Here is a 26,010-nt window from a genome sequence, read left to right on the forward strand (position 1 = left end):
CCAGGACATATGCAGCCAGATACGTGTGAGAACGCCGGTGTCCGCATAAAAGCATTAAACCGAAATTTTATAAACTGATCTCTTGGAGGATGGGGCCTGTAATGTGAGACTGTAGGGGGACAGTTACCCCACTCCTAGGGGAAAAGGTAGGCTGACTGGAGAGGCAGCCAGAGCTATGGCCACACCCAGTCAGACCACAGCTGGCCCTGATATGAGAGTTAAGGGAGGTGCTGTGTCAGTCTCACTCCAGCATTGGAGTGGGAAGGGCTTAGCTGCCTTGGTGCACAGGGTACTGGAAGCAGAGCTGTGCTGGGGAAGGGCAAGAGGACCTGGGGAGCTCCAGCCTGGCAATTTCTCAGGCTGAGGACTTGTTAAGGCCTAAGGAGGTACTGGGGCTGCAGAGGTACAGCCTGGGGATAGGCTAGGGTGACCAGATGTCTTGATTTTATAGGGACAGTCCTGATATTTGGAGCTTTTTCTTATATAGACACCTATTACCCCCCACCCCAGTCCCAATTTTTCACACTTGCTATCTGCTCACTCTAGGATAGGCAGAGGCAGCTGGTCCAATGTCCTTGCCAGGGATGAGTGGCCATTACAGACTGCAGTCTGCCCCAGTGAGCAGGGGCTAGATGATGACTGGCAGTAGCCACTGAGGCAAGGTGGGAATAAGGGGTTGGGGGTTCCCCTGGAAGGGGAGACTGAGTGTGGGGGTACTGCTGTGGGCAGAACCCCAAAGTAAAGGGCACTGGGGTCTGGGAAGGACATGGGGGGCTTGAGCCAGGAGAGACACTGGCCAGCGGGAGGTGCTCCGAGAGCTGGATTTGAGCTAATTCCCAGATGACCAGCAGGAGGTGCCGTGGCGGTAAGTGCTTGATCTGCTACAGAGACCCTCTTGAGAAAATGTCAAATTTCTATTGCAAACTCTAGCCCGGGACCTCAACTGGCACAGCAATTTTTGAACAGATCTGATTAGACTTTACGTGCCTTAAAAATGAATTTCAACTGAGCAGCCATAATTATGGTCTGGCTAGCTGGTCCCCCATGAATGTGCCATGAGATAACAATGGAAGGTGCTTGAGCTATTTTGGAGGTTTACTTGTGCACATGTGGGGGATCACAAAGTGAAATGCCTGGGAATAATAGCCCCACTGGCTCAGAGAACTAAATCCCTCCAGTTCTAACACAGCCACTTTTAAAAGATTGTCCCCTGCCAAGGCAAACTTGTTGCATTGCAAGATGACAATGCAGGTAATGCCACAGTGAGATGCATTTTCAGGTCACTTTATAGACCTTGGTCCAAGAGAAGCTACAAATCCCCACCCTTTCTACAGGAAGGTTCATGGCAGGTACTTGCTCCAACCTCTGCCAGCTCTGAGGGTACTTTTGCGTCCCCCGCTTTCACGGGATCAGCACCTTCCCTGTCCTTTTCTTAACCAAGAGATTGAGGCAAGAAATGACGAACCTGATTAGGCATAATCTTCAAACTATGCTGCACTGGCACCTCCAGCTCAGTCATACGCTAGCTATATTGACATAACAGAACTGCAGCTTATCCACTACTGTTACTTGGTAAATCATACAACTTGCCTTATCCAAGCATAATACTGCTAGGTTCTCATGTCTTGTGTGGACCTGTGCATATTCAGTGGAATTCTATCCTTGCTGTGCCCTGACAATCTTACACCTCCTGACTTTGGCATCTCCTAATTTACTTTTGTAGCCTTCTGCATTTTTTGTTATTTTAAATGGAGGATCAGTCATTAAAAGTTAGGTTCTTCATTCAGCGGCCTCAGACAATACCCTATAGGCTGATGTTCCCTCCATTTCCTCATCAGAACCTTTAGATGGCGCGATAACATAAATCTCTTGAGATCCTGTCTTAATCTCATTTGCTAAGGAACTTTCACTCAAAGTTTCTGAGTCCTGCAGTATTAGGCTCTCTAGCATTGCTTCTGCAACTCACAAAGAATGCAGCCATCCTGAGTGCAACTTGCTGAAGGTGTCAAGGTGACTCTCATTCCAACATCCCAATTGCAGAGATCAGCTGAGGACTCTTAGCTGTGACAGTCCCCACTTGTGGATGCTAAAAACCTGGAAAAAGTAAGTTTCCAGTGGAAGGTCCTTAACTGTAGGACTTCCAGACCCCATGTTCATTGATGTTTGGAGGACAATGCAGGAAATAGCTCTTTTGGGAAGCTTTTTTTTCACCACAGATTATTGCTGGCGAGATTTCTCTGAGGAGTTGGAGTATTTTAGATGACAGCTTGGCTACTGTGGACATTATATTATCTGTTATGCACCCAGTGGCCAGAAACTTTCCATACGGTGGATCTCTTCTGAAGAGACCCTCATGGACTAGTGCACCTCCCAACCCAGGCTATACAGCTTCATCACTGCAACCATATTGTTCAGTCGTATGCAGGGTCCAATGTGTTCTGCCATGAGGCAGTCACGGCATTGGCTGAGGAATCCACCTCTTGCTGTGACAAGCAGAATAGTGCTTGGAGGAGTTGTTGATCAGGTCAACACTATAGTAAGCCGAAATGTCTTGGCATAATACATCTGATTTCAACAGAGTTACCTCAGCAGAGAATCTGACCGAAGGCTCAGTTTTGTTTGGAATATACCTTATTCAGATTTGTTTCTATCAATGGTAACTTGTACTCACGAGGCTAGCCCTCCAAGCCCTGCTCTATGGCACTTGAGCAAAAAAATTACGTAAACTTCCATTTCTGATTCTGGCAGTACTGAAGTGTCTGCTATTGATTTCTGTCTTCTTTTCACTGAGCCGTACAACTACAGTTCTCCAAGTCTAAAGGCTGTAATCACCTTAACAACTTCCTACTTGCTGCTCCATTCACTAATAGCAAATGTCTTCCTAATGCCCAATGGCTGAATGAGCTGACATGTTGCAGCTTAAGAGCACACCTTTGACCAATTAGTATCAAAATCCTCATAGGTACGCTATGCCCAAGTAAGAGACATCTTCTCTGAGCGAGAGTGGTTTGAAGGTTCCTCCTCACATCAGCAGTAGGTGGCCACAAGCTCTTAATTTTGGCAGGGATGCTGCTTGTTTTCAATGATTACAGTGGAATGGCCCACGTGTGGTAATATCTGCAAGTCTGACAGGAAGAGCATGCTGCTCTTTCACCTGGCTATCTCAAGTGCTCTTAGCTACACAGACCTCAACTCTCCAACTGAAATTATTCAGAAAGGTAAATATGCAACCAAGTTAAAAAATGAGAAGGGGAACCAGAAACATTGGTTGAAACAGGTGCCATCTCCTCCTGAAAGTACTGATCTGGGCCAGAAAAAGTGCAGGGGAACCGTTATCTAAAAAACGACATGAAAAGAACATTATGGCTGCAAAGTCAAGCTAAGGAGAGCCAGAACTGACATTGCCCATGCAAGTTTAACTTGTCCCCTTTGTGAATATGCAGCATGAGACAATATTTCTCCCTACAGGCCCCCTGCCTCATTCAGTGCACAGGATGCTCATGGGCTCACTGAAGGGGTACCTATTCACTATTTTTATCTTCATTCAGTGTGGCCGCCCATGCAATATTTACTGTACAGCATCCAAATCCTGCACAGAGTGTTGAATTGCTCATTTCCCCTGGCCTCGTCTTTGCTGCTCATCACAAAACCTCTTAAATTCACTAGGAAGCACTATCGTCACAATGCCCCTGTGAGGTGGCTTTATCCCAACATTGCCAATTCTTGCAACCTTCTTTCACGAGTGATAGAATTTTGGCTGGGGTGAGAAGCCTGTATCTCTGGGCAAAGCACCAGCCCACAAGTAAATATGAGCCTTAAGTGTATGTGTGTGGGGGGGACCTCCTGGATTGGCTGCCTGCCTCATTTGCCTGCCTCCTCCTGGGGCAGAGCAACAGATCAGAGCTTCTGTAGGAAGAACTCTGTCTCCATCCCCCCTCTGCCCCTGCCCATCTCCCTCAGACAAAAGCCCTCTCAAGAGGGATGGGGGTGTGAATGGAAAGAATCAGCTGCTCGGGTGCTCCGCCCCCTCTTCCCCTACCTTCCTATGAGTAATGGGCTGGCTCCTCTCCTGCCCCCTTTTAGGCTAAGTGTTGCAAAGGGGCGGGGGGAGCCCTGGGAGATGCCCATCCCAGCATGGAAGTGGGGGAGGGGACCCTGCTGCATCCCCCCTAGCCCTGGGAGAGGTGGGTGAAGAGCTCCAGGAGGAGCAGAGGTGAGGGTGGGGGACTGGATTATTTTGGAGATTGGGGGACAAAATTAATTGCTGATCTGGGGTCGAGAATACTTGCATCAGGGGCTTAAATAGCTTTGCCCAGTAAATTCAGGTGAGTGGGCAACACTAATTGTCATTCAAATAGTGAAGGTGGGCAGAGGAGAGTTAACCAGCAAAAGGCAGATAAAAAAGGTATGTTTCGGGGGAGGTCCAACTCATGATTTTTGATCCCTTGAGGTTGGCTATACTGTTACCCCCATTATACATACAGGGAACTGAGGCAGAGACAGTAAGCCCAGCTTGAGAAGTGCTCAGCTTGAGAAGCCAGGGGCCTGACTTGTTCCTTTTTATAGGACATAGCGTTTTCTAGCACTCTGCGTGTGCAGAGTAGACCTCCAACCCCTTGGACCACAGGGGCAGTTGAGTGTTCAGTCTTACAGCAAATCAGACCCCAAACTGGGTCCTTGGGAAAAGGAGGAGCACTTTAAGTGACTTGCCCAGCATCACCTAGGAACTCTGTGGCAGAAGCAGAGAGAATCAAGTTCTCCAGGCTGGATTTAAATTGGCTTAACCGTGAGACCCTCCCTTCTTCTTGCAGTCTCTGGCCTCACTCACTAGCCACCTACTGTATGCAACAAATGAGGCAGGAAATCCTGTGGCAGGGTGGGGAATAGTACTTGATGATGTAATTAAAGACGGTATCATAATGGATATATAGGCAAAGGGGTTGAATTAAGATTGCAGAAGTAAATTCTGGTACTTCCTAATTCCTGAGTGCTTGACTTGGCGACTTTAATAATCCTAATGCTGTTGGGGGGAGGGAGCGTGTGTGTGTATAATTTGCTAGCATTTTTAAAAGGAAATTCCAGCATGTGGACTATACTAACCTCCCCATGGGTCACCAGCACAATTATAGATAGCTCTAGCCACAGCCCAGACCAGCACCACTTGATCTGAGTAACTTGCAGCAATAGCAGGCTGTTATCCATGTCCTGCCAGTAGAGTGGGATGGGAACTCTGCTTTCAGTAGATCTCACAGCTATTTCATAGACAGCAAAAGAAGGTTGAGACTTGGAATCCTGGGTTCTAGACCAGATTGTGGAGGGGAGTGTTCTCTAGTGGTTATGGACCCATCTGCCCCATGCCCTTTTACCACCATTCCCTGCTCCTCACTGTTCTGTATTCAAGTCAGGCAGCTTCCTCCTTCTCCCACACCCTGCCTGGTTGCTAGCAGCAGGAGCATTGAGAGGAAGAAAAGCGACGGTGCTCTCAGTTTCAGGACCTGGCAGCAGATTGAGGAACAGTCCTTTTCAGCCTCTGTCCCCTCGAGATGGAGCATGCACAATGCAGATGGAACTTCGGAGAATTTAGTTGCCACACTCAAACCTCCACTGAGCACGTGCAAACTGCAAGTTCTCAGAGGCTTAACTGAATTCAGTCTGAGTGAATTTTTACAGGATCAGCAGAAAGCACATCCCTGACACTAGGTGTAATGGGTGCAAAATGCTTTATATCCTGGGCAAATCACATTTTTCCCTAATGTTCTCTGAAATGGCTACACTGTTTTAGGTGACTTTTTCCACACAACTTTACCTGTTTGGGCTGAAAATTCCCATGCGGAGGGCCTGCCTCAGGATGAAGCTTTCAAAGATAAAAGCCACTTGAAACAAGGTCTTTATCATGGGAAGTGTCGGGCAACCTTATCTATAGGCATCACTACCAGCTCTGCATACAATACAGGCTACTACCAAACACATACATGGTGGTAAAATGGGTGCCAGGGTAGGTGGCTTTCAGGCTGAAATCAGGAAGGCAAATGCTTAGAGGTATGAAGTTGAAGGGATAGTTTGTGTAGGACCAAGCTCTAGGAAACAGCTAACATCCTGGCGAAAGGGGTGCAGTGTCTGTCTGGAGTAGATATTTCTAGGACGCTTATCACAGTGCTCAGGGCCAAAATCAAAATAGCATCACTATCTCCCAGCCATAGGAGCTCTCACTACTATGTTGTAAACAACTGCTTGCTTCTGGGTACCGGGCAGGCTTCTGCAAAAAGGTGCATCTTGAAATGTGCTCTGAACTCACCCAGGCTTGGTCTTCACGTCTCTCCATTGGAGTCCCTCTGCTGGGAGTGCCTCATTTTTCATTGCAGAGTGCTTCACCCAGGGCACTGCTGGCTGCCTTGCCCAGAGGAGCGCAACTGTTACAATGGGTCATGAAAAAATGTAAGGCGTTGTGGTGGGGTGTCCACTCCACGCAGGAGTGGATGGAGTTAAGGTTGCTAGGTAGGTTGACTCCACAGGATGTACCTGGAGGAAGAGCCAGGGAGCAGGTAATTGATGGCAAGCAGGTTCACTCAGGGAGGAACAGGAAGGGTCTATAAAGCCAGGAAGCTGGGAACAGATAGGAGCAGCTGCTGGGAAGGGACAGTCACTCCCTGGGGAAAGGGAGGAGGGTTTGGAGCTGGTGCGCCCAGGGAAAGGGGTGGAGGAACCCGGTGTGGGAGGAAGCAGTCCAGGGAAATAGCAGTGAGGGCTGGGAGAGTAAAGCCCAGCACTGCTGGGTTGAGGGTCCCTGGACTGGAATCCAGAGTAGAGGGCGGGCCTGGCTCCCCTACCAACCACTGAAGGAGTGGCACCTGAGGCAGCGAATGGGAAGACTGCCTAGGACTACTGGGGGAAAGACTTTGATATACCCCAGAAGTGGGGAACGCTGAGTGCCCGGGCCAGAGGGCTGAGTCATGGAGAGAATGCTGCAGTTCCTGGAGTGACAGAGGGGCTGCAGACCAGAAAGATGCAGTGGCAGCATGCAACTGTGAGAAGGGGCATTGACCTCACGGAGCTAATACCCAGAGTGACCAGGAGGAGGTGCCAGACAAGTGGTGAGTGGAGCATCCCCTGACAAGCCAGTTTTGTTTTGTTTCTCCCCTGCACGCTGCACTTTGTGTTGTCACTTCCTCTTGTACAAAGCGTGTAAAAACACTGCCAAGTCAAGGTGTGAGGAAGTGCAAGACCAGGTCATGGGGCTGGATGTCGGTGGAGAACCTTGAGGGTTCTGTTGCAGGCCTGGCAGTGGAAGCCAATAGATGGTATGGCACACTAGAGTGATGCATCCTGTGCCTTCCTTCTAATGGGTGCATTGCTCCTGTTGCCTTTTGTACAAGCTGCCATTTCTTTGTTGCATCCGTACTGCACTGCTACACACTCCTTCACGGCACTGCCAAGGGCTCGAAGCGTGGCTTCGGCTGGAAGAAGCCATAGAGGAAATTGGGCTCACGAAACAACCACGCCTGTCTGAGTCAATCTGCTAATTGCTAACTACTCTGATAGAATTTGAAAGCAGCTGCCCGGGTTTGAAAGCAACTGAGCGCTGTTACTGCAAATCAAGCAGCATTCATGCCAGCCCTATTGCTTTATGGCAACTTAGATCTAGGGGTTGATAGTTCCAATCTCCATAACCTAACTTGCTATTTGCATCTGAGTCAACTGGAAATCACCAGATACTAACACATCTGTTATCTGAGGTGCTTATCGTTGCATGTATTTTAACACCAATGCTATACACACACACACACTCCCCCCCTCCCCAACAGCATTAGGATTATTAAGGTCGCCAAGTCAAGCACCAAGTCAGTAACACCCATCCATGTAAATTAATGACGATTGCCTACACTGGAACTCAAGGGAATTACCAGGGCATATAAGGTTAAGGGCATATCTACACATCCAGGGCTGCAGCGGCACATCTGGGGAAAACAATCTCTGCCGATGAGAGAGAGCTCTCCTGACAGCATTAAAAACCCACCCCCGCAGCGGCATCAGCCAGCGTAGAGCTGTGCACACAGGTACTTATGTCGGCGTAACTATGTCGCTGAGTGACAGAAGTGTTGCCAACAGAGGGGGAGTGTAGACATAGCCTTAGTGTTGCATCTCCAAAAGATGTTCACGTGCTAAGTGTCTGGGATAGCTGCTTGCCTTCCTCCAGCCTGGGGATGGATAAAAGTTGCTAATGGGGGTGTGGTGGGGCACACCCCATCCGACTCAGAAGAAGGCCAACCAACTCCTCTGCGCTCAACTGCTACCAAATAGGCACAGCTGCAGAGATTTCACTGGCTGGAAGACCTTTCACAGAAAGGGGTGGCAAGCAGGAGGAAATCTGCTGTGCCCCAGCAGTGGCTGGTAAGAGGGAAACAGTCACCAAGCTCTCTCACCCCCACCCCCCCAAGAGCTACGAGACCCAGGAGAAGCTGAGCACCATGGGGTAGAGCTTGAAGGTGAACTCTGACCTGAGGTCCTGTTGTGCCAGCCCACCATATACAAAGCAGGCCTCTCAGAAGGAAACTCCAGGACTGAACATCCAGAGCAGGAGGCACAGCAGAGAATCCAAACAGGCTGGAGTAAAGCTCTCAAGCAGGAGAGAACTTGGAAGGAGATGAGACTGTGAAATTGCCTGAGTGTGACCCCAGAGACAGGCCCAGCCTATCACAAAAACAGTACAGAGTGCGGCTATTAGAGTGCCACGCTAGTTAGAAGGGTATTCTTTAAAAAAAAAAAAACCCACTACATAGAGAATAGAAATGCAGGGGCTCTAAGTGAGATGAAGTCACAGCTCTGGTGTCCATGGTTGGAGCAGCTGCTGCCGCAGTGGACTACACAGCAGCAGATGCAAACGTCCCAGCACAACAGCTGTTGAGAGAGACGCTAACCTGTCAGAAAATGTCACAGAAGGACCTGGTTCAACAATTAATGTTAGTCTTGCTCCCACGGGGCCCCCAGCAGGGTCCCTCTCCACACAGGTAACCCTCCCGCAGGCCCCAGTGAAGTTAAGCAAGATGGGATCAGGTGATGACCCTGAGGCATTTTTTACCACCTTTGAGAGGGTAGCACTAGCCTCTCAGTACCCTCCTACCCCTGAACTCTGGGCTTCGGTATTGGCACCGTGTTTGATGGGACAGGCACAGTTGACCTATTGCAACCTAGGCCGAGAACAGGCCAAGGTCTACAGGCAAGTGAAAACTGCTATTCTAGACTATTTAGTATTAATTAAGAGAAACATTGCCAGTGATTTAGGTCAGAAACATGCCCCATTGGCACCAGCTCTTGCATAGCAGCCCATCTTCTGTTACCCTCTCCATTGAGTTGTGGACCCACACTGTCCCCGATCTATCTTTTTTTAACCTGACATAGTTGTAGAAAGAGCTTGGCTTGTTTAGCCTAACCAAAAGAAGGTTGAGGGGGGATATGATTACTCTTTATAAATATATCAGAGGGATAAATGTTAGGAAGGGAGAAGAATTATTTAAGCTTAGTACCAATGTGGACACAAGAACAAATGGATATAAACTGGACACTAGGAAGTTTAGACTTGAAATTAGATGAAGGTTTCTAACCATTAGAAGAGTGAAGTTCTGGAACAGCCTTCCAAGGGGAGTAGTGGGGGTAAAAGACATATCTGGCTTTAAGACTAAGATTGATAAATTTATGGAGGGGATGGTACGATGGGATAGCCTAATTTTGGCAATTAATTTGGCAACTGATCTTTGATTATCAGCAGGTAAGTATGCCCAGTGATCTGTGATGGGATGTTAAATGTGGTGGGATCTGAGTTACTACAGAGAATTCTTTCCTGGGTGCTGACTGGTGAGTCTTGCCCACATGCTCAGGGTTTAACTGATTGCCATATTTGGAGTCGGGAAGGAATTTTCCTCTAGGGCAGATTGGCAGACGCCCTGGAGGCTTTTCGCCTTTCTCTGCAGCATGGGGCACGGGTCACTTGCTGTAGGATTCTCTGCAGCTTGAGGTCTTCAAACCACGATTTGAGGACTTCAATAACTCAGACATGGGTTAGGGATTTGTTACAGGAGTGGGTGGGTGAGATTCTGTGGCCTGCATTGTACAGGAGGTCAGACTAGATGATCACAATGGTTCCTTCTGACCTGTAAGTCTATGAGTCTATGAGAACCCCCTTTTGTTGTCTCGAACATTTCTTGCTAGTTGTAACTCATTCTATCCCGTGGCCTACCCCAGCTGGCAGCTACAACTGACAGTGGATGCACACAGGGGCTGGAGAATTGGCATACCCAATAATAATGACTAGACTAGCCTTTTAATAGAAGATGCGGGCCTAACATGACTTAGAAGAACCAGGAAACCCAGGGAAGGAGAGTTCAAGAACACCCCTAACCAAGGTCAGAGGTGGAGAAGGAAAAGAGATCCCCCCGACCCCAGACTTAGGGCCCTACTGCAAGCTGGAAAATTTTTGCTCAGAACAAAGGGATGATCCCAGGTTAAGCTGCAGTTATGAGCAACTGATCTCCATAAGTAAAGAAGTGACAGAACATTAGCGCCTGAAGCAATATTGCCATTTTCTGGTGGTTATGGAGCATTTGTACCACATGGAGTTAAACCAACAGTCTGAGATGATAAGGCCACACCTACTAGTGCCAGGCAAATCTGCCATCAACCAGTGATGCAACTCACACATGTTATCTCTTGTGCTTGCCATTTGGGCCAGGAGAAGATGCTGTTGTGCGTACTGGCTTGCATCTATTGGCCTCAAATCCACCAGGAAGTGAGGGAATATTGTTCCTCCTGGCTGGAATGCCAACTGTTCACCACCAAGGGTGCCCCAAAAGCTCTCCTCATTCCTTTGCCACTGATTTGTGATCCCCTTTGAAAGAATAGGGATGGACGTGGTCAGACCCTTAGAGCAGAGTGCCTCCATATACCAGTACAACTTGGTGGTCATTGACTACATGACCTGGTAGCAGGAGGCTGATCCCCTTGGCATGGCAAAGATAAGTGCAATTACACCAGAACTTATGAAACTTTTTTGTTCTCAGGGTTCCCTCACAAGATATTTGCCTTGTGGGAGATGAAGGAGTTGTGTACCGTTTTGAAGGTTAAATTCTTGAGAACTTCTGTATACTGTCCACAGACAAAAGGTTTGAGAGAGAGATTTAATAAAACCCTACAAGAAATGCTGAAGCACTTCATCAGATCTGACCCCAAGCACTGGGATGAACTGCTTCTATTGTTCTTATTCATCATAAAGGAGGTCCCATAGGCCTTTACAGGATTCTCTCCCTTTGAACTATTGTATGGCCGTCAGCCTCTAGGGATTTTAGATTTGCTGCATGAACGTTGGGAGGAACCGGATGTGAGTACCATTGTCGTGACCCAGTATATTGGTTTGAGTGGGATCCCAGACAGGCCCAGCCTATCATAAAGGAGTAGTTGGGAAGTGACAGCAACTTAACACCCTACTCATCCCCATATAATGAAATAATGAATAAAGGAGTGACAGTGCATCACTCATTGACACAGAGCTCCATCAGGACACAATAGGCCAGATCATTAGGAAAAGTCACATGCAACTGTGCATCTCCGTGCCTCTCTTGCTGATAGAATTGCTATTGGCACACACAGGAATGCGGTTGTGAAGGCTCTTCCTGAACACTGGCCATTGTCATGGATTTGAACAATACCTGTTCAAGTCTTAATGATCCTTTTTTATCCTGAAAGACCTGGTGGCTGACTGGCATGCTGGAGGTCATACTAATTACGTATATTAAGACATGGCCTGAACCTGTTTGCCATTAAGACAAAGGTCCTATGGCTAAGTTAAGGCCTATCGTTCAGTGAACCAACCCCCCTGTGTAACCTTTAATAAGAGTGGAAAATGTAGTTGGCTAATGTTTAGCATAATTTCCTGTTAGAACAAATGTCCTAAACTGTTAGAGTGTGTCTTAACTAACAGCTAAGGGAAACAGGTGTTTGCTAACTATCAAATGCCAGGATGCTCGAGAAGGACCAAGTGCCTCACGCCCAAAATGTCAGGGATAAGAACAAGATGCAAAGGTCGATGTTGAGAAAAACAAGAAACGTTTGACTAGGGTGAGATGCTGTTGCGAATGATTTGCATGTGATTGATATGATATGCTTTGGTGTAAAAATGCAGTATGTACATAGCATGAAATGTATCAAACATGGACAACGGGAATGAGTGGCGAGACGTGGGCATGCACGAATCTATGGGTCATGGAGGGGAAAAAGGTAGGAAAGGTTTTGAACTGTTAAAAATAATCAGAGCAATGCAGGATTTCCTCCCCCACCCCCCCACAAAATATCAAACCAGTATAGATTTGGTGATGAGAGAAACAGCCCATCTGTACCCCAGGACGGGTAACTGATCGCTGTTCTTTCCTACTTCATCTGTTTTACTTATGCACTTGTCATCTTAATTAAAGCACAAAATACAGAAATTGTCCTAAATGGATTAATCTTGCTAAATTGGTGTGGACCATGTTTTTTCACCCTACAGGAATGCCAAAGAGGGTATCACATTAGAGACGTCCTCATTCAGTTAATCAGGTTCTGGCCACACAAAGTGAGTTTTGTTCTAGCTGTTGATGATAGCTAGAAGCTAATAGTGCTGTGAAAGATGTGGGTCTGCTCTGTATTTGATGAATAATTGTCTGGTTGCTATAGCAATGCTTTCTGTCTCTTAAGAATTAAGTCAAAAGGCATCTCTAGGGAAAAACAACAAGCAGGAAACAAAACAATGACTAGAGATGAGATGCCTCTGGGTAAAACACTGTGGAGTCGGTATCTTCTTAATGACTGGACTATTTATTGAAAAGAGCCTATTGCCTCGGTCCAGCAACATCAAGATGTAGGGTATGTCTACGCTACAGTGGCACAGCTCCAGCGCTGCAGCTGTGCCTCTGTAGCACTGTAGTGTAGATACTTCCTACGTCGTTGGAAGGGATTTTTCTGTCACTGGAGTTAATCCACCTCTCTGAGAGGTGGTAGCCAGGTGGACAAAATAATTCTTCCATCGATCTAGCTGTGTTTCCAGTGGTTGACCTAACTATGTCTTAGTGTGCGGAAACTTTTCACAGCCCTGAGCACTGTAGCTAGGTCAACTTAGTTTTTAGGTGTAGGCCAGGCCTCTGAAGAAGATGGGCCTTCCTAGCTAACGTTGGGCAATGGGAAGCTCTAGGTACATAATCTGCATATAGAGGCTTTAACTTCTAAAATCCTTCTTCTCTTATACTATGAACACAAAATCTTGTGTTTTGAAAAGGCTGCATGAACACTCCTGTAAATACCACTAGTCACAGTTCCTGAAGGGCAGAACTACAGATACTGAATCTAAGTAGGACTTGCTGAAGTAATCATGGTGGGTCCGCAGAGGTCTGAATGGGAGACTCTCTTGGTGGAATTATGTGAGGGGTGAAATCTTGATGCTTGTTGCCTGTTGGAATGTATTCAGACCCATGGAGGGGACAGCAGCTCAGCTAGCCCTATGATAATGCGAATAACCAGTCTGTACCCGTGTAAATCAATATTACTCTTCTCTGCATCCTTGTGTTCTGTGCTCTTCTACTCCTGCCACTTGTTTGGTTACATCCACCTCACACAGGTTGTCTTACGCTAAATTGCAAGCTCTCTGGTTCACGAGCACGCGTGCTATGAATTTGCACAGTACTTAGTGCAGTGGGACTCCAGTAAATGATTGTGGCTTGTGGGCCTCAGTGTAATGCAAATCAACTTGCAAGGTGAATTCTTGAACTTGGAGGAGAAGATGACTTTAAAAGAGATCAAGGCTCTCTGCCTCTTCACTTGAAGCTGAGGAAGGTTACTACCCACATCTCAGACATGGAACCAGGGACAAGTACATATCATACAGCTCAAGAAAAAAGATCTTTCTAGGGTACCAAAGACCCACATCTAACCTTTCTTTGCAGATACGCTTCAAAAGCAAAGCTATGTAGTGAGCCCCTGAAATGGATTCAGGGAGCTGGCATTTCAACAAGCTGTGTGTGTTACTCCTTAAATCTCCCATTCAAAACTGCTCTCTGCTTGTAAGGCACTGACACTGACCCAGCCCTCCTGACTTATCTGCTTCTGCCTTCTGTTGCAGGTTGAAGTGGAGTTCATTAACGCTTATCAGAATGAAATGTCTGGCCCAGGGTATTTAGCTGATGCACGTGCATGTGGAATTCCTTTCCCTCTGGCAGTTTGTCTCTGATCATAGTTTTAGTTCTTTTAAATCCAACCTCAGGACATGCATGTGCATCCTGGCTTATCCATAACTACTCAAGCTGCTAAAAATACCATTTTATAAAGTACGTGGAGGACAAGGAGCTATATGTCATGCTCAGAGGAAGCAGTTAAAGTAGACCGTGTTTAGATACCATCATATACTGCAGATATTCCTAACTTTTAGAGCATGCTTTGCCAGTGGCTTTACTCCTGTTTGAAAGACGACTAACTCCTAAAGTTCCATGAACAGAAAAGCAACTAACCACAAAATATACAAACAAAGCCTCAAGCACATTGAACATATGGCCTGTCGTCAGACATTGGCTGCGTGTGTTTTCTCTGTGTGCTGTCCCAGCTCTGCACAGATAGATGGCACAGCAGACCTCGACTGAACCACCCAATGAGACCACAAGACCCGTCAGTAGCAAAGGTGCTCAACCAGGTTTCTTGCTGATGAAGCACAGTCCTAGCTCCCCGGATCAATGTCTATTGTTACACTAGCACATGTGTGCCGGTGACAATGGATGCAGCTCAGTCAGTGGTGGGACTTTCCACTGCCCCCTAGGCTGGTCAGAGACACTCCCTCTGAGCCTCCATTTTATACATCGATACAAACAAGTTATGTATCGTCCTTCGGATGTGGTTAGTTACTGCCCTCCGGACGTGGGTTGTTACTACCCCTACCTTGTACATGTTGGTTCGATCAAAACCTCTCTATCCATCGCACTGTCATCCTGACGTTATCTTTAAGAGAAGCTACTGTGTCCCTGTTATCTCTGAGGATTGTGTTTGTACCATCTTGGTATCAGGGTGTTCTGGTACCACTCTTCTGGAATGTGTTGACACCAGTGTCCTGTGCCCAGTGTGTTTTTGCAATACCAGCCCTGTTCTTGCCAGATTCTGTGAGCCTGCTCACAGCCTGTCTCATGCTAACTTTGTTTTATATTAGGAGGGCTTGACCACTACTTTAGTTCAGGCCTCAAACCTCACATCAGGCCTCTGATACAAGGGCTTTATGTCTCAGGCTCTCTTTGCTACATGGCCCACGCATAATACATTTTGAAGGCTCCATGTGGCAAATGAAGAGAATTTAATACTCTGTTCTGTTACACCAGAGTACGCAGCACTGTCCATCCCAAGGCTTAAAATGAGATTCTCATGTAATCATTGCCTCAGTTTCTGGAGTCTATTTAAAAAAAAAAACCTGAACGAAAGGACTGCCTGCATGCTGTATGACCCCCCCCCTTGTTCCAGGAGGGGTGTTTGTGTGAATAAAACAAGTTATACATAGCATATCCAGAACTTAATGACACTTGCCATGGCAGTGTGATCTCTGGTTTTTTGGAAACTTCTCCTTCAAGGCAGTGTCTGACAATTCTTTTAATCTGTTCTCAGTAAATTGGAAGTGCCAAGTTCTCCATTTTCTGCATATTAAAAAATTTAGTACTTTAACCCTAGGGGTAGAAGATGTACAGACACAGAGCTATCTGGTTAGGGGAGAAGGTGAAAAGCCAGCATTGTCCAGCTAAATCTACATGAATTATGGTGCAATGCTTACCTATAATTCAACCTCCTGAGTTTGGTTGCTTTTGTTGGAATTTGTGTGTGTAAATGACAATATATTTTGACTTCTGGACTCAGCAGGGGCCATAAGAATTGTGAGGACATGTCCTTGAGTGGGTGAGACACCCTGAGTTCTCATGTAGTGGACATTGGTTTGGTGATGAAACTCAAGCTCAACAGGAGGTGAGAAGCGCTCTGTTCTAGAGACCAGGAGTTGTTTCCTAAGGAAGAGAGACTCAAACAATCCTATTTTGCTCTGTGTTTTCTCCCTGGACTCTCTCTGCCCTCTGCAGAGTAACTGTGTAGGAGAGGACTCGGCCAACAGCAGCAGAGCTGATTCTGCAGTAAGCCCTGATCAGACCAGTAGCAGTAGAGTAGTCTCTCTGGATTGGAGCAGACCAGCAGAGGAGAGCCATCCCTTGACTATCACAGACTCTGAGGGTATGTCTACATTGCAGTTAGACACCCGTGGCTGGCCCATGCCAGCTGACTCAGGCTCACAGGGCTCAGGCTAAAGGACTGTTTAATTGTGGTGTAGATGTTTGGGCTTGGGCTGCAGCCCGAGCTCTGGGACCCTTCAACCTCACAGGGTCCTAAATCCTGGGCTCCAGCCTGAGCCTAAATGCCTACACAATATTAAACAGACCCTTAGCCCGAGCCCCGTGAGCCCAAGTCATCCAGCATGGGCCAGCTATGGGTTTTTAGTTGCAGTGTAGACAGACTTTAAATGAACATGAGAGTGGAATTTGTGGTGGAGGCTGGAAGATCTGGATCTTCTGAAGTTAGACAACTCCTATTTGGAATTGTAGGGTTGATTAAAGTGATGCACTGATTGGTATTGGTCATTTTCTTATGTGTATATATACAAAGGAGTTTGATGTTTCTTTTGACCATTTTTCATTTCCTCAAATAAGGGGAATGAAGGCATTGGGGTGGAAACCACCTGCAAAAATGACTTGGGAGACTTCATTGTATTTTATTTTGCAGAACTGGGTCAATAACAAAAAAAAATTGATTTCTTTTTTTTTTAAGCTTAAATTAAATACATTTTTCTTTTTAATAAACCTGTTTAGGCCTTAACAGAGGTTGTCAATTTTAAACTTACTATAATCTATTTTTTTGTTCATTTAGTTTAAATGATTTTAAGCAGTACGTTTGCTGCTGTATTTTTTAAAAAAAACAAACCACTGAACTGCTGCAAGTCATTGGTATAGCAGCAGAAACTGGAAATAGTTGAAGTGCCAAACCAGCTTTTTGAAAGAGTAGCCTCTTCTGCAGGTGCAGAGGGAAAATTTTCTTCTTTTTAGTTTATTCAACTCGATTCGTTCAATGACTATTTCACTCAAAGTTAAGGAACTGCTGGGGAGCTGAAGTATCAGGAAATTTTGTTGTCTTATTCCTCTCTATGAATTAAATTGGTGTGAGAGGATAAGATCTAATAGTCCTACAATTATGACCAGAAACTTTGATTCACTAACTATAGATTCTGCTTTTAAAGAACAAAATGCAAAACATGTTTTGATAAACTTTTCTGATGGATTCAGCACTTTTAAATTAGTTTTATTTAAGTAACCAAATCTCTCCCCCTGTAAGCCGGTCGTGTCGGGGCTCGTCCCTCTCAGGCGTGGTGGGGAGCCAGGGCGCCTCCTTACTCACTGCAGTCCGGGTAGGCTTAGCCCCTCGGCAGGTGTTGAGCGGGGTACAAGGTCTGTAAACAAGGTAGAGCCCCGGCCCTCTAGCCGGGGTTGGGGCTCTCAAAGTAGATAAGCCCCAGCCCTTGGACAGGGCGGGCAGTAATAGTCCAGGCTCAGGCCTCTAGCAGGGGCTGAGCAAACACAGTATCAGCCCAGGTCCTTGGCTCGGGCGGGGCACCAAACACAAGTCTAATTAGCTCTGGCCCTTTGGGTCCGGGCAGAGCAGTGGCAAAGTCAAAGGGGCCCAGCCCTTGGCTCGGGCGGGGCACCAAACACAAGTCTAATTAGCTCTGGCCCTTTGGGTCCGGGCAGAGCAGTGGCAAAGTCAAAGGGGCCCAGCCCTTGGTCCGGGTGGGGCACCAAACACAAGTCTAATTAGCTCTGGCCCTTTGGGTCCGGGCAGAGCAGTGGCAAAGTCAAAGGGGCCCAGCCCTTGGTTCGGGCAGGGCACCAAACACAAGTCTAATTAGCTCTGGCCCTTTGGGTCAGGGCAGAGCAGTGGCAAAGTCAAAGGGGCCCAGCCCTTGGTTCGGGCAGGGCACCAAACACAAGTCTAATTAGCTCTGGCCCTTTGGGTCAGGGCAGAGCAGTGGCAATAGGCGGGAAGAGGGGGAGTCTGCCACCCGGTTGCGGGTGGCAGGGGGAACACAGGCCCTCCCACTCCACTGCGTTCCAGCCAGGGGCCCTGGCAGCGGTCAAGACCCGCTGCGGTCAGTGGGGATCCTGGCTGCAACACACTGACATGGGTTCAGGCTCTTCGGGAGCCAAATCAGGGTCGGCTACCCCCGGGCCACTTCCAACCTCCCCCTCTCTGGGTACCTGTCTCTCGCCAGCGTCGTCTGGGGGGTCCCAGACCATGGGCTCCTCCAGGTACCCGGTCGTGGGGAAGCTCAGGCCACTCCTCGGGGTATCGGGCACATGGCAGGTCAGGCCGACGTTCCTCCGGGTACTGGGTCCGAGGCAAGTCCAGCCAGTGCTCCTCCGGGTAGTGGGCGCGGGGCAGGTCCGGCCAGCGCTCCTCCGGGTAATGGGCGCGGGGCAGGTCCGGCCAGCGCTCCTCTGGGTAGTGGGCACAGGGCAGGTCCGGCCAGCGTTCCTCTGGGTAGTGGGCGCGGGGCAGGTCCGGCCAGCGCTCCTCCAGGTAGTGGGCGCGGGGCAGGTCCGGCCAGTGCTCCTCTGGGTAGTGGGCACAGGGCAGGTCCGGCCAGTGCTCCTCCGGGTAGTGGGCGCGGGGCAGGTCCGGCCAGTGCTCCTCCGGGTAGTGGGCGCGGAGCAGGTCCGGCCAGCGCTCCTCTGGGTAGTGGGTGCGGGGCGGGTCAGGCCAGCGCTCCTCCGGGTAGTGGGCGCGGGGCAGGTCCGGCCAGCGCTCCTCCGGGTAGTGGGCGCGGGGCAGGTCCGGCCAGCGCTCCTCTGGGTAGTGGGCGCGGGGCAGGTCCGGCCAGCGCTCCTCTGGGTAGTGGGCGCGGGGCAGGTCCGGCCAGCGCTCCTCTGGGTAGTGGGCGCGGGGCAGGTCCGGCCAGCGCTCCTCTGGGTAGTGGGTGCGGGGCAGGTCCGGCCAGCGCTCCTCCGGGTAGTGGGTGCGGGGCAGGTCCGGCCAGCGCTCCTCCGGGTAGCGGGCGCGGGGCAGGTCCGGCCCAGCGGGAGCCCGGGCACCAGTGTCTGTCTTCTCCGGCAGCCTGCGCCCAACTGAGCCCTGGGGCTGGGCTTTTATACTTCCTGTCCCGCCCCTTGACTTCTGGGGGGCGGGGACAGGCCGTGCTGACTCCGCCCACTGAGGCACCTGCTCTGGCTCGTCCCTCTCAGGCGTGGCGGGGAGCCAGGGCGCCTCCTTACACCCCCCAAAAAATTAATGCTGTTTTAGAGCATTTGTGTTGAATTCCAAGTTTTCATACAAATAGAGCTTGACACAAATAACAAATAAATATTTAATCCTCTAGTAAATATGAAATGCATCGTTCACCAGTTTTAACATGATGTAAAAATTAAAATTATGAATAAATGTAAGACAAGCTATATAATTGCTTTAATAGCTGTAGATATGCTATATCTGCCAGGTTAGCAAAAATGACCAAATGTAGTGTGAAGGCTATATTTAGTTACAAATCAATAGGTTTTAATGGTTACCAACCAGTGAAAATCAACGTTTCTTTTGGAAAATAAAAAATACAAAAGCAAAACAAGCTTTAAATCAAGGTTTCCTGCTTGCTAATTTTAAATTCAAATTAAATTTTGTGCCTTAACTTTCTCTGATTTTAAATCAATCCACCTGTCCCAGAACCACAAACAGGAGCATTGTCTATGTCTGAGCTCAAGTCATAGGTTCATTTGTCTTAGTAGAAGGACAGTACCTGGTCCTTATGACTTCAAATGTACATGAAGTTATTTACTCAGTCTGTTTTTAGCCACTTTCTGTATGATGGTAATTTTTTCATTGTATTCGTGGTGGGTTAACTTTCTTTAGCTTCTTCCAAGATTTTGAATCAATTTTACTCCAGGCCCTAATTTAACATTGAGTAGACTCAAAGAACCACTGAAGTGCCCTGCACTCTGCTCATTGCCAGCAGGTTAAATTTCTCCTCCAAATAAGGAACAAGTTGCAGCAGTTGCTTTGAAGTTTAAAAAATGGGCTTTTGAAATGCAAAGTATATACCTGCCTGTAACAACAATGGAGACAGGAAAAGGAGGCTAAACTGAAGCACAGCAAGCAGCTCTATTGTGCTCTCTGGCCTCTTCCTTAGCTTGCAATTGGCACTGTTGACTTCGTGCTGTTTATCCTTAAATACGTCTTTTACACCACTGGAACCGTTTGCAGGTTTCAAAAGCAGTAATGACTTATCAGAAAAAGCAAATGACAGACCCAGGGCCGGTGCAACCATTTGGGGGGGCGGCACCATTTTCTTCAGCAGCGACCGTGGTGGCCGGATCTTCGGCCGCCCCAGTCGCCGCCGGCATTTAGGTGGAGGGAGCTGGGGCAGGGGAGTGCGGGGAAGGCCGCCTGCAGCAAGTAAGGGGGGAGGGGCGGCACACAGGGAAATTCCCCACCCCAGCTTACCCCTGCCCCACCTCCTCCCCGAGCACGCCATGGCTGCTTCACTTCTCCCGCCTCCCAGGCTTGTGGCACCAATCAGCTTAGGCACCACAAGCCCGGGAGGTGGGAGAAGTGAAGCAGCGATGATGTGCTCGGGGAGGAGGCGGGGCAGGGGTGAGCTGGGGTTGGGGGGGTGCCTCAGGGCGGAGAATGGGGTTGGGGAGCTGCCGCAAGGGGGTGCCTCAGGGCGGAGGGGAGGAGCTGCCGTGGGGAGGGTGCCTCAGGGCAGGGGCTCGAGGGGGGGGGAGAGTGCAAGGTGGAAGTTTCACCTAGGGCGCAAAACATCCTTGCACCTAGAACTCACCTGTACAGTGGCTTTACAATGTCTGATCCTGACCTTGGGTGTATGGGTCTAACTGCCGCTGGACTCATTAACACGTAAATGTCAGGGGATGAGGTAGTAAAGAGGAGGGGTTATGGGCTGTGGAACCTTTTACATCACTGCTTCAAGACTAAGGCAGGGCAGTCTGGCTTGGAAGTCCTTCCTTAGCTGTTATATGGCAGGGAGGAAGTGAACCGGTGGTTGAGGTCCAGGTCCTGGTAACCAGACATCCACTGCACCATGGTAATTGGCAGTCTTGGCTAGGGTGACCAGAGAGCAACTGTGAAAAATTGGGACATGGGGTGGGCGGTAATAGTCACCTATATAAGACAAAGACCCAAATACCGGGACTGTCCCTATAAAATCGAGACATCTGGTCACCCTAGTCTTGGCAGAGAAGCCATAGCAGAATGGATGTGTTATACAGAGACACTGTCTCTGCACAAGGACACGTTGGTAGGTTACAGCTAAGAAACTGGCATTGCCTCTATTCAAGCCGTATCTGGTCTTCAGGCAAACACCAGGATTTAGCCTTCAGCACTGTCACTCAGGGCATTTTGCAAGAGCTACAGTCATTTATTGGGGACGGAGAAGCATTTCAGTGCATGTAATTACAACTGTAATGTTTTGAATGTCTCCTTGTGAGTGCCAGGGCAGTGAACTAGATACGCTTCATCTGAAGGCCTAACTAGTCCACGAATCCTACGCACAAACCAAATGTGAACAACTTTCTAATGACTTACTGTCTGTGTTAATTCCATCACTTCTTTCACTGGGAAAATGGAGTAAGTGAGCTATAAGCAAAATCTTCAGCGCTCCTCATCCCATGATCACCAAGCACTTCACAGTGGGTGAGCACCATAAGTTTTGTGGGGGGAGTGGAACATAGTTCCAATGGGTCAGGCCACAGCATAGACCCCAGGTCTCCTGATGCCCAGGCCTGGTGTCTTAACTGCAGCCTTTATTCCAGTCTCTTTAAGAATATGAATTAGATCTAGATAAGCTAAAGCTGAGGAAGGAAATCCTCTCATCCCAATGTACAATAATTGCCCCACAATATTTGTCAAGGGCAACTCAAAATGCTCCTATATTGAGTTGGTTTCACAGACCCGTGCAAACAAATGCACCACCTGATGGCTAGCCAGGGGGCTGCTGGGGGCGGGAGAGGGGGAAGGGAGTTCAGTGCCTGACAGAGGAGCTGATTTAGGGACCCCATACTGTGCCTTCCACTGCTGACCTAGTACATGCTGCTAAATCTGAGCAGGCAGAACAATCCCAGTAAATCCTAGAGCAGTTTATCTAACACTTGTTCTGATAAAGGCATATGCAGGAGTCTACGTTAGCCCCCTCTCCCCTGGCCCCACATGCTCTGGGTTCTGCAGTCACGTCCTTCATTCAGCTTCTTTTGCTGGGACTCTTTTGTACTGATCCTATTCAGGATTAAACTGGACAGCAGTGGTTGGCGCATTGGTGAGTTAGAAATATTTATCTTGACACTTTTCTGGATTCCTTTCTTTTTCTGAACCACCTTGATGTGGTTGGAAGACAATATACCAACAAAACACATGTCCTTGCTGCAAACTGTACACAGTGCAGTGACAGATGTTACTGCAACAGACCAAAAGCTTGTGTTGTAATTAGCTATTAGTAGCATGTCTCTAAACCCAATGGGATTACATGTCACATAAGTATGGCTTCACGTGTCACCAGTGTCTGGCAGGGACCTATACTAATCGGTTCGGGTGGAAAACAGCCTAAGTGGTACTTTCTTTACAGATGCTTCTAATTTACAGAAAATACTCCAGACCCACTTGTCCTTAAATAGCCACTTTATTTGTATTAGAAGAAAACATAATTATTGGGTTTTGCATTTGTTTCAGATGACTGTCCTTTTATTGCTAAATAACATTCTGGTTACATAATACCTTTGTGTTGCAAAGAACAGTCAACTGCTCCAATTGATTAAAAGCCTTTTTTTTAAGAAGCCCCATGTTACCATATATATATACACACACCTCTACCACGATATAACATGACCCAATATAAAACGAATTTGGATAGAACGCAGTAAAGCAGTGCTTGGGGAGGGGGGGAGTGCGCTACGCACTCTGGTGGATCAAAGCAAGTTCGACATAACGCTTATAACGTGGTAAGATTTTTTGGCTCCCGAGGACAGCGTTATATCAAGGTAGAGGTGTATATATATGGACACTTATTGACTTAACGTTTCCTTTCCACTACATATAAATGTTTCACATCCCCAGGAAGCAGACCAAATACCTGGGAGCAGGGATTTGTTCATGGTGTCTTAGATAATGCCTTGTGCCTGAATTAACAGAGCTTGTTATCTTGACACTGTCTGGCTTGGAAGAAGTAGCTGTGTGTGTTCTCTCCAGGGTCACTGCTGATCTCCAAGATCTGGTACCTTTTATCCCTAAGCATAATGGCTGAAGGATTAGCTCGGAGAACAACCATTTGGTCTTTTTCTAGAAAACAGGCGAAGGTTTAGAACAGTGCTTGAATTAAAGTGGTGCCATTAAGGTCCCAAATAAGGTGGGGTCACGGGGTGCTCGCTGTGGGAGGTCCTGTACAATCAGTAAGGTAGTCGCTGCCCAACAGCGATTACAAAGGGCAAGAAGGGAAATGCAAGCGTGGAAGGGAAGGAGCTTGCCCAAGGTTACCTAGCACATCTGGGTCAGAGCCAGAACTTCTGACTCCTAGTCTAATGCATTTTCCATTAGACCACTTTGCCTACTGAAGAACATGCCCCAATGAAGGGACACCGACTGCCTGGTCTCTGCTTCGATGCAAATGGAGATGGTGTGGCAGGCACAGGAATTTTACACAGCAGCTGGGCACAACTAGTATCTGTGCACCCCACATCCAGAGGCTGCTCCTTTGTCATGCCCCATGGGCAAAAGCCCTGTGAAGGGGGCAGAGGGGAGGCAGGACTGTAGCACTGAGGGACCCTAAGAGGTTGAAGTAGGCAGTCCTCCCACTGGCCTCTGTGGAGCTCTGGGATCCGTTGTACTCCCCCAAACTCTCTAATGTGGGTCAGTGTTTAAGTGCCACCATCTCTCCCAAGCGACTTGTTACCAGTGCGTGCAGAGCTCTGTGGAAATAGGACAAAGACTGCAGAGGCACCTGCCTTTCCTCCAGGGAGAGCTCTGGGATGAGCTGTCCTGCAGCAAGGCACAGCAGAATGCCATCACATGCAGCTCATTGAATCATGGCTTCGGAGGTAAACTGTGCCCTCGTCTCTGCAGTCGGTCGCTCGGTTGGCTGGGAAGGCTGCACAGGGCTGTACCCCCGTGTGTTCCCTGGCACCTTTAAGGTGCCTTGCAGCAGCGAGGGTGCGGGGAGAAAGCAATCTTTGTGCTCAAAGGAGCAAGGGCTGCAGTTGTACCCCCCGCATAATTGTGCAGTACTGGGCACAGACCTCGAGGCCAGACATCCGCAGTTGCAATGTACAGCTAGGGAAGGTCCACAGGCTTGTTCTCTTTACTTCAGTACATAAAGGGGCACCTGTCCATTGCTCTAGGTGCCACTAACAAACTACCAAAGCCAAAGCTCCCTCCCCCACAGCTCCAAACCCCTGAAAAGCTCATCTCTGCAGCAGCCCATGAAAATGCGGAGAGGCCCACATCAGCGCTGACCCATGGAAGGGTGTAATATCCTCCACCTGAAATCAGCATCCACCTATGGGAAGCAGCAGGTCACCGATGATACACAGGTGGGAATTGCAAGAGGCTGCAAGAGAGAATAAGGCTGAGGAGGACACAAATGGTACAAATCATTTTTTTTCAAGCATCTTCTGACTTAATCTTAGTTTGAGTTGCTGTGAAGCATAGCGCCAACAGGTGAAAGGTTTTAATAGGGACACGGACTGAGGAGAAAAGAGAGGTGGAATTGGCTCCATTGCAAATGCACTGGGGTCTTGGTGCGACAACCTGGGAATAGTGCGTGTTTGGGGTTTTTCCATGTGGAGGTAAACTGGGGGACTCGAGGACTTGGACACAGACATGGTGAGTCTCCTGGGGAAAGTCCTCATTTTTATACTCGGCGTTTTGGGTCTTAGCTGATGACACATCACATCTATTGGAAAAATTAGCGATATTATATTCACGCCAGGTGAGTGAGTGACTATAACTGGGGGCATGTGCATATTGGCATGTCTGCTGATGCATGAGTTTCTGATTAACTAACTGTCCATGTTCCCCCCCCCCCAACACACGTTAAAGAGGCAGGCAGTGGAATGTGACAGAGGTGTCCTCACTCTTGCTTTACCAGACCTATTAGCTCTCTGGCCTTCTTTTTCCATTATGGAAAAGCTGGGTTGGTATTAGTGAAGCAGGCAGACACACCACTGTGAGGATTACACTTTGTTTTTACATAATGGATTATCCAAGATTAAGGGTCTTATTCAGGCACACCAGCAAAATAACCAATTAGTGACTTTGCAGAGTCATTATTTAAAGGCAGCCAGATGGCAGTTCACACAACACTCCCCAGCTGACCACTGAGTAAGGAACTGGCTTGGAATAAGCTCGAAGGGCTCCAGCTACAATATCCCAGCAGGTAGGTCTCTCTCAATAAAGAAGCAGGTTAGCAGCTCAGGAAACAGCTTCTCCTGCCACGCGTTTCAGCCTACTGTACTTGGCATCTTATATGAAATATTCCTCAGAAAGCGGCAAGTAGCATTTGCTGATATGTTAGTCTAGGTGTAACTTGAGCTGGAAAATAGTTAACTGTGCATGTCTTTGGGACCATCTGGATGATTTAGTTGGGGGTTGGTCCTGCTTTGAGAAGAGGGTTGGACTAGATGAGCGCCTGAGGTCCCTTCCAACCCTGATATTCTATGATTCTATGGAAGCTTAGGCTCCACAGGGATAAGATTATGAAGTTTAAAAGATCTAATGACTCACTGTTTGATGTGAGAACAGAATATAAGGGTTGACTATCCTGCAAAAAGTTGTAATAATAATAAAAGGATAATCACTAAAGACTTTTTTTTCCTATAAGCATTTAAGTTTAATGCGGGTGTGTGAGTGAGTTGGGATATGCTAAGCGGTTAATGCAGATGG

At 48.1% G+C, this 26,010-nt stretch overlaps 1 protein-coding gene across 13 annotated transcripts in view; it reads left to right on the forward strand.

Moving 5' to 3' along the window:
- Nucleotides 1-226: 226 nt before the first annotated feature.
- LOC115653112 (purpurin) overlaps nucleotides 227-26,010 on the forward strand; it is a 104,738-nt gene continuing 78,954 nt past the window's right edge. For 2 of the 13 annotated variants that reach the window (XM_030565849.1, XM_030565852.1), the window contains exon 1: nucleotides 7,117-9,005. In XM_030565849.1, coding sequence (XP_030421709.1) covers nucleotides 8,830-9,005 — 176 coding nt within the window. In that variant the 5' untranslated portion in view covers nucleotides 7,117-8,829. The other 11 variants (XM_030565858.1, XM_030565856.1, XM_030565853.1 and 8 more) reach the window with 11 other exon arrangements.

Source organism: Gopherus evgoodei, chromosome 6, assembly GCF_007399415.2.
Source record: "Gopherus evgoodei ecotype Sinaloan lineage chromosome 6, rGopEvg1_v1.p, whole genome shotgun sequence".
NCBI classification, from domain to species: domain Eukaryota; kingdom Metazoa; phylum Chordata; order Testudines; family Testudinidae; genus Gopherus; species Gopherus evgoodei.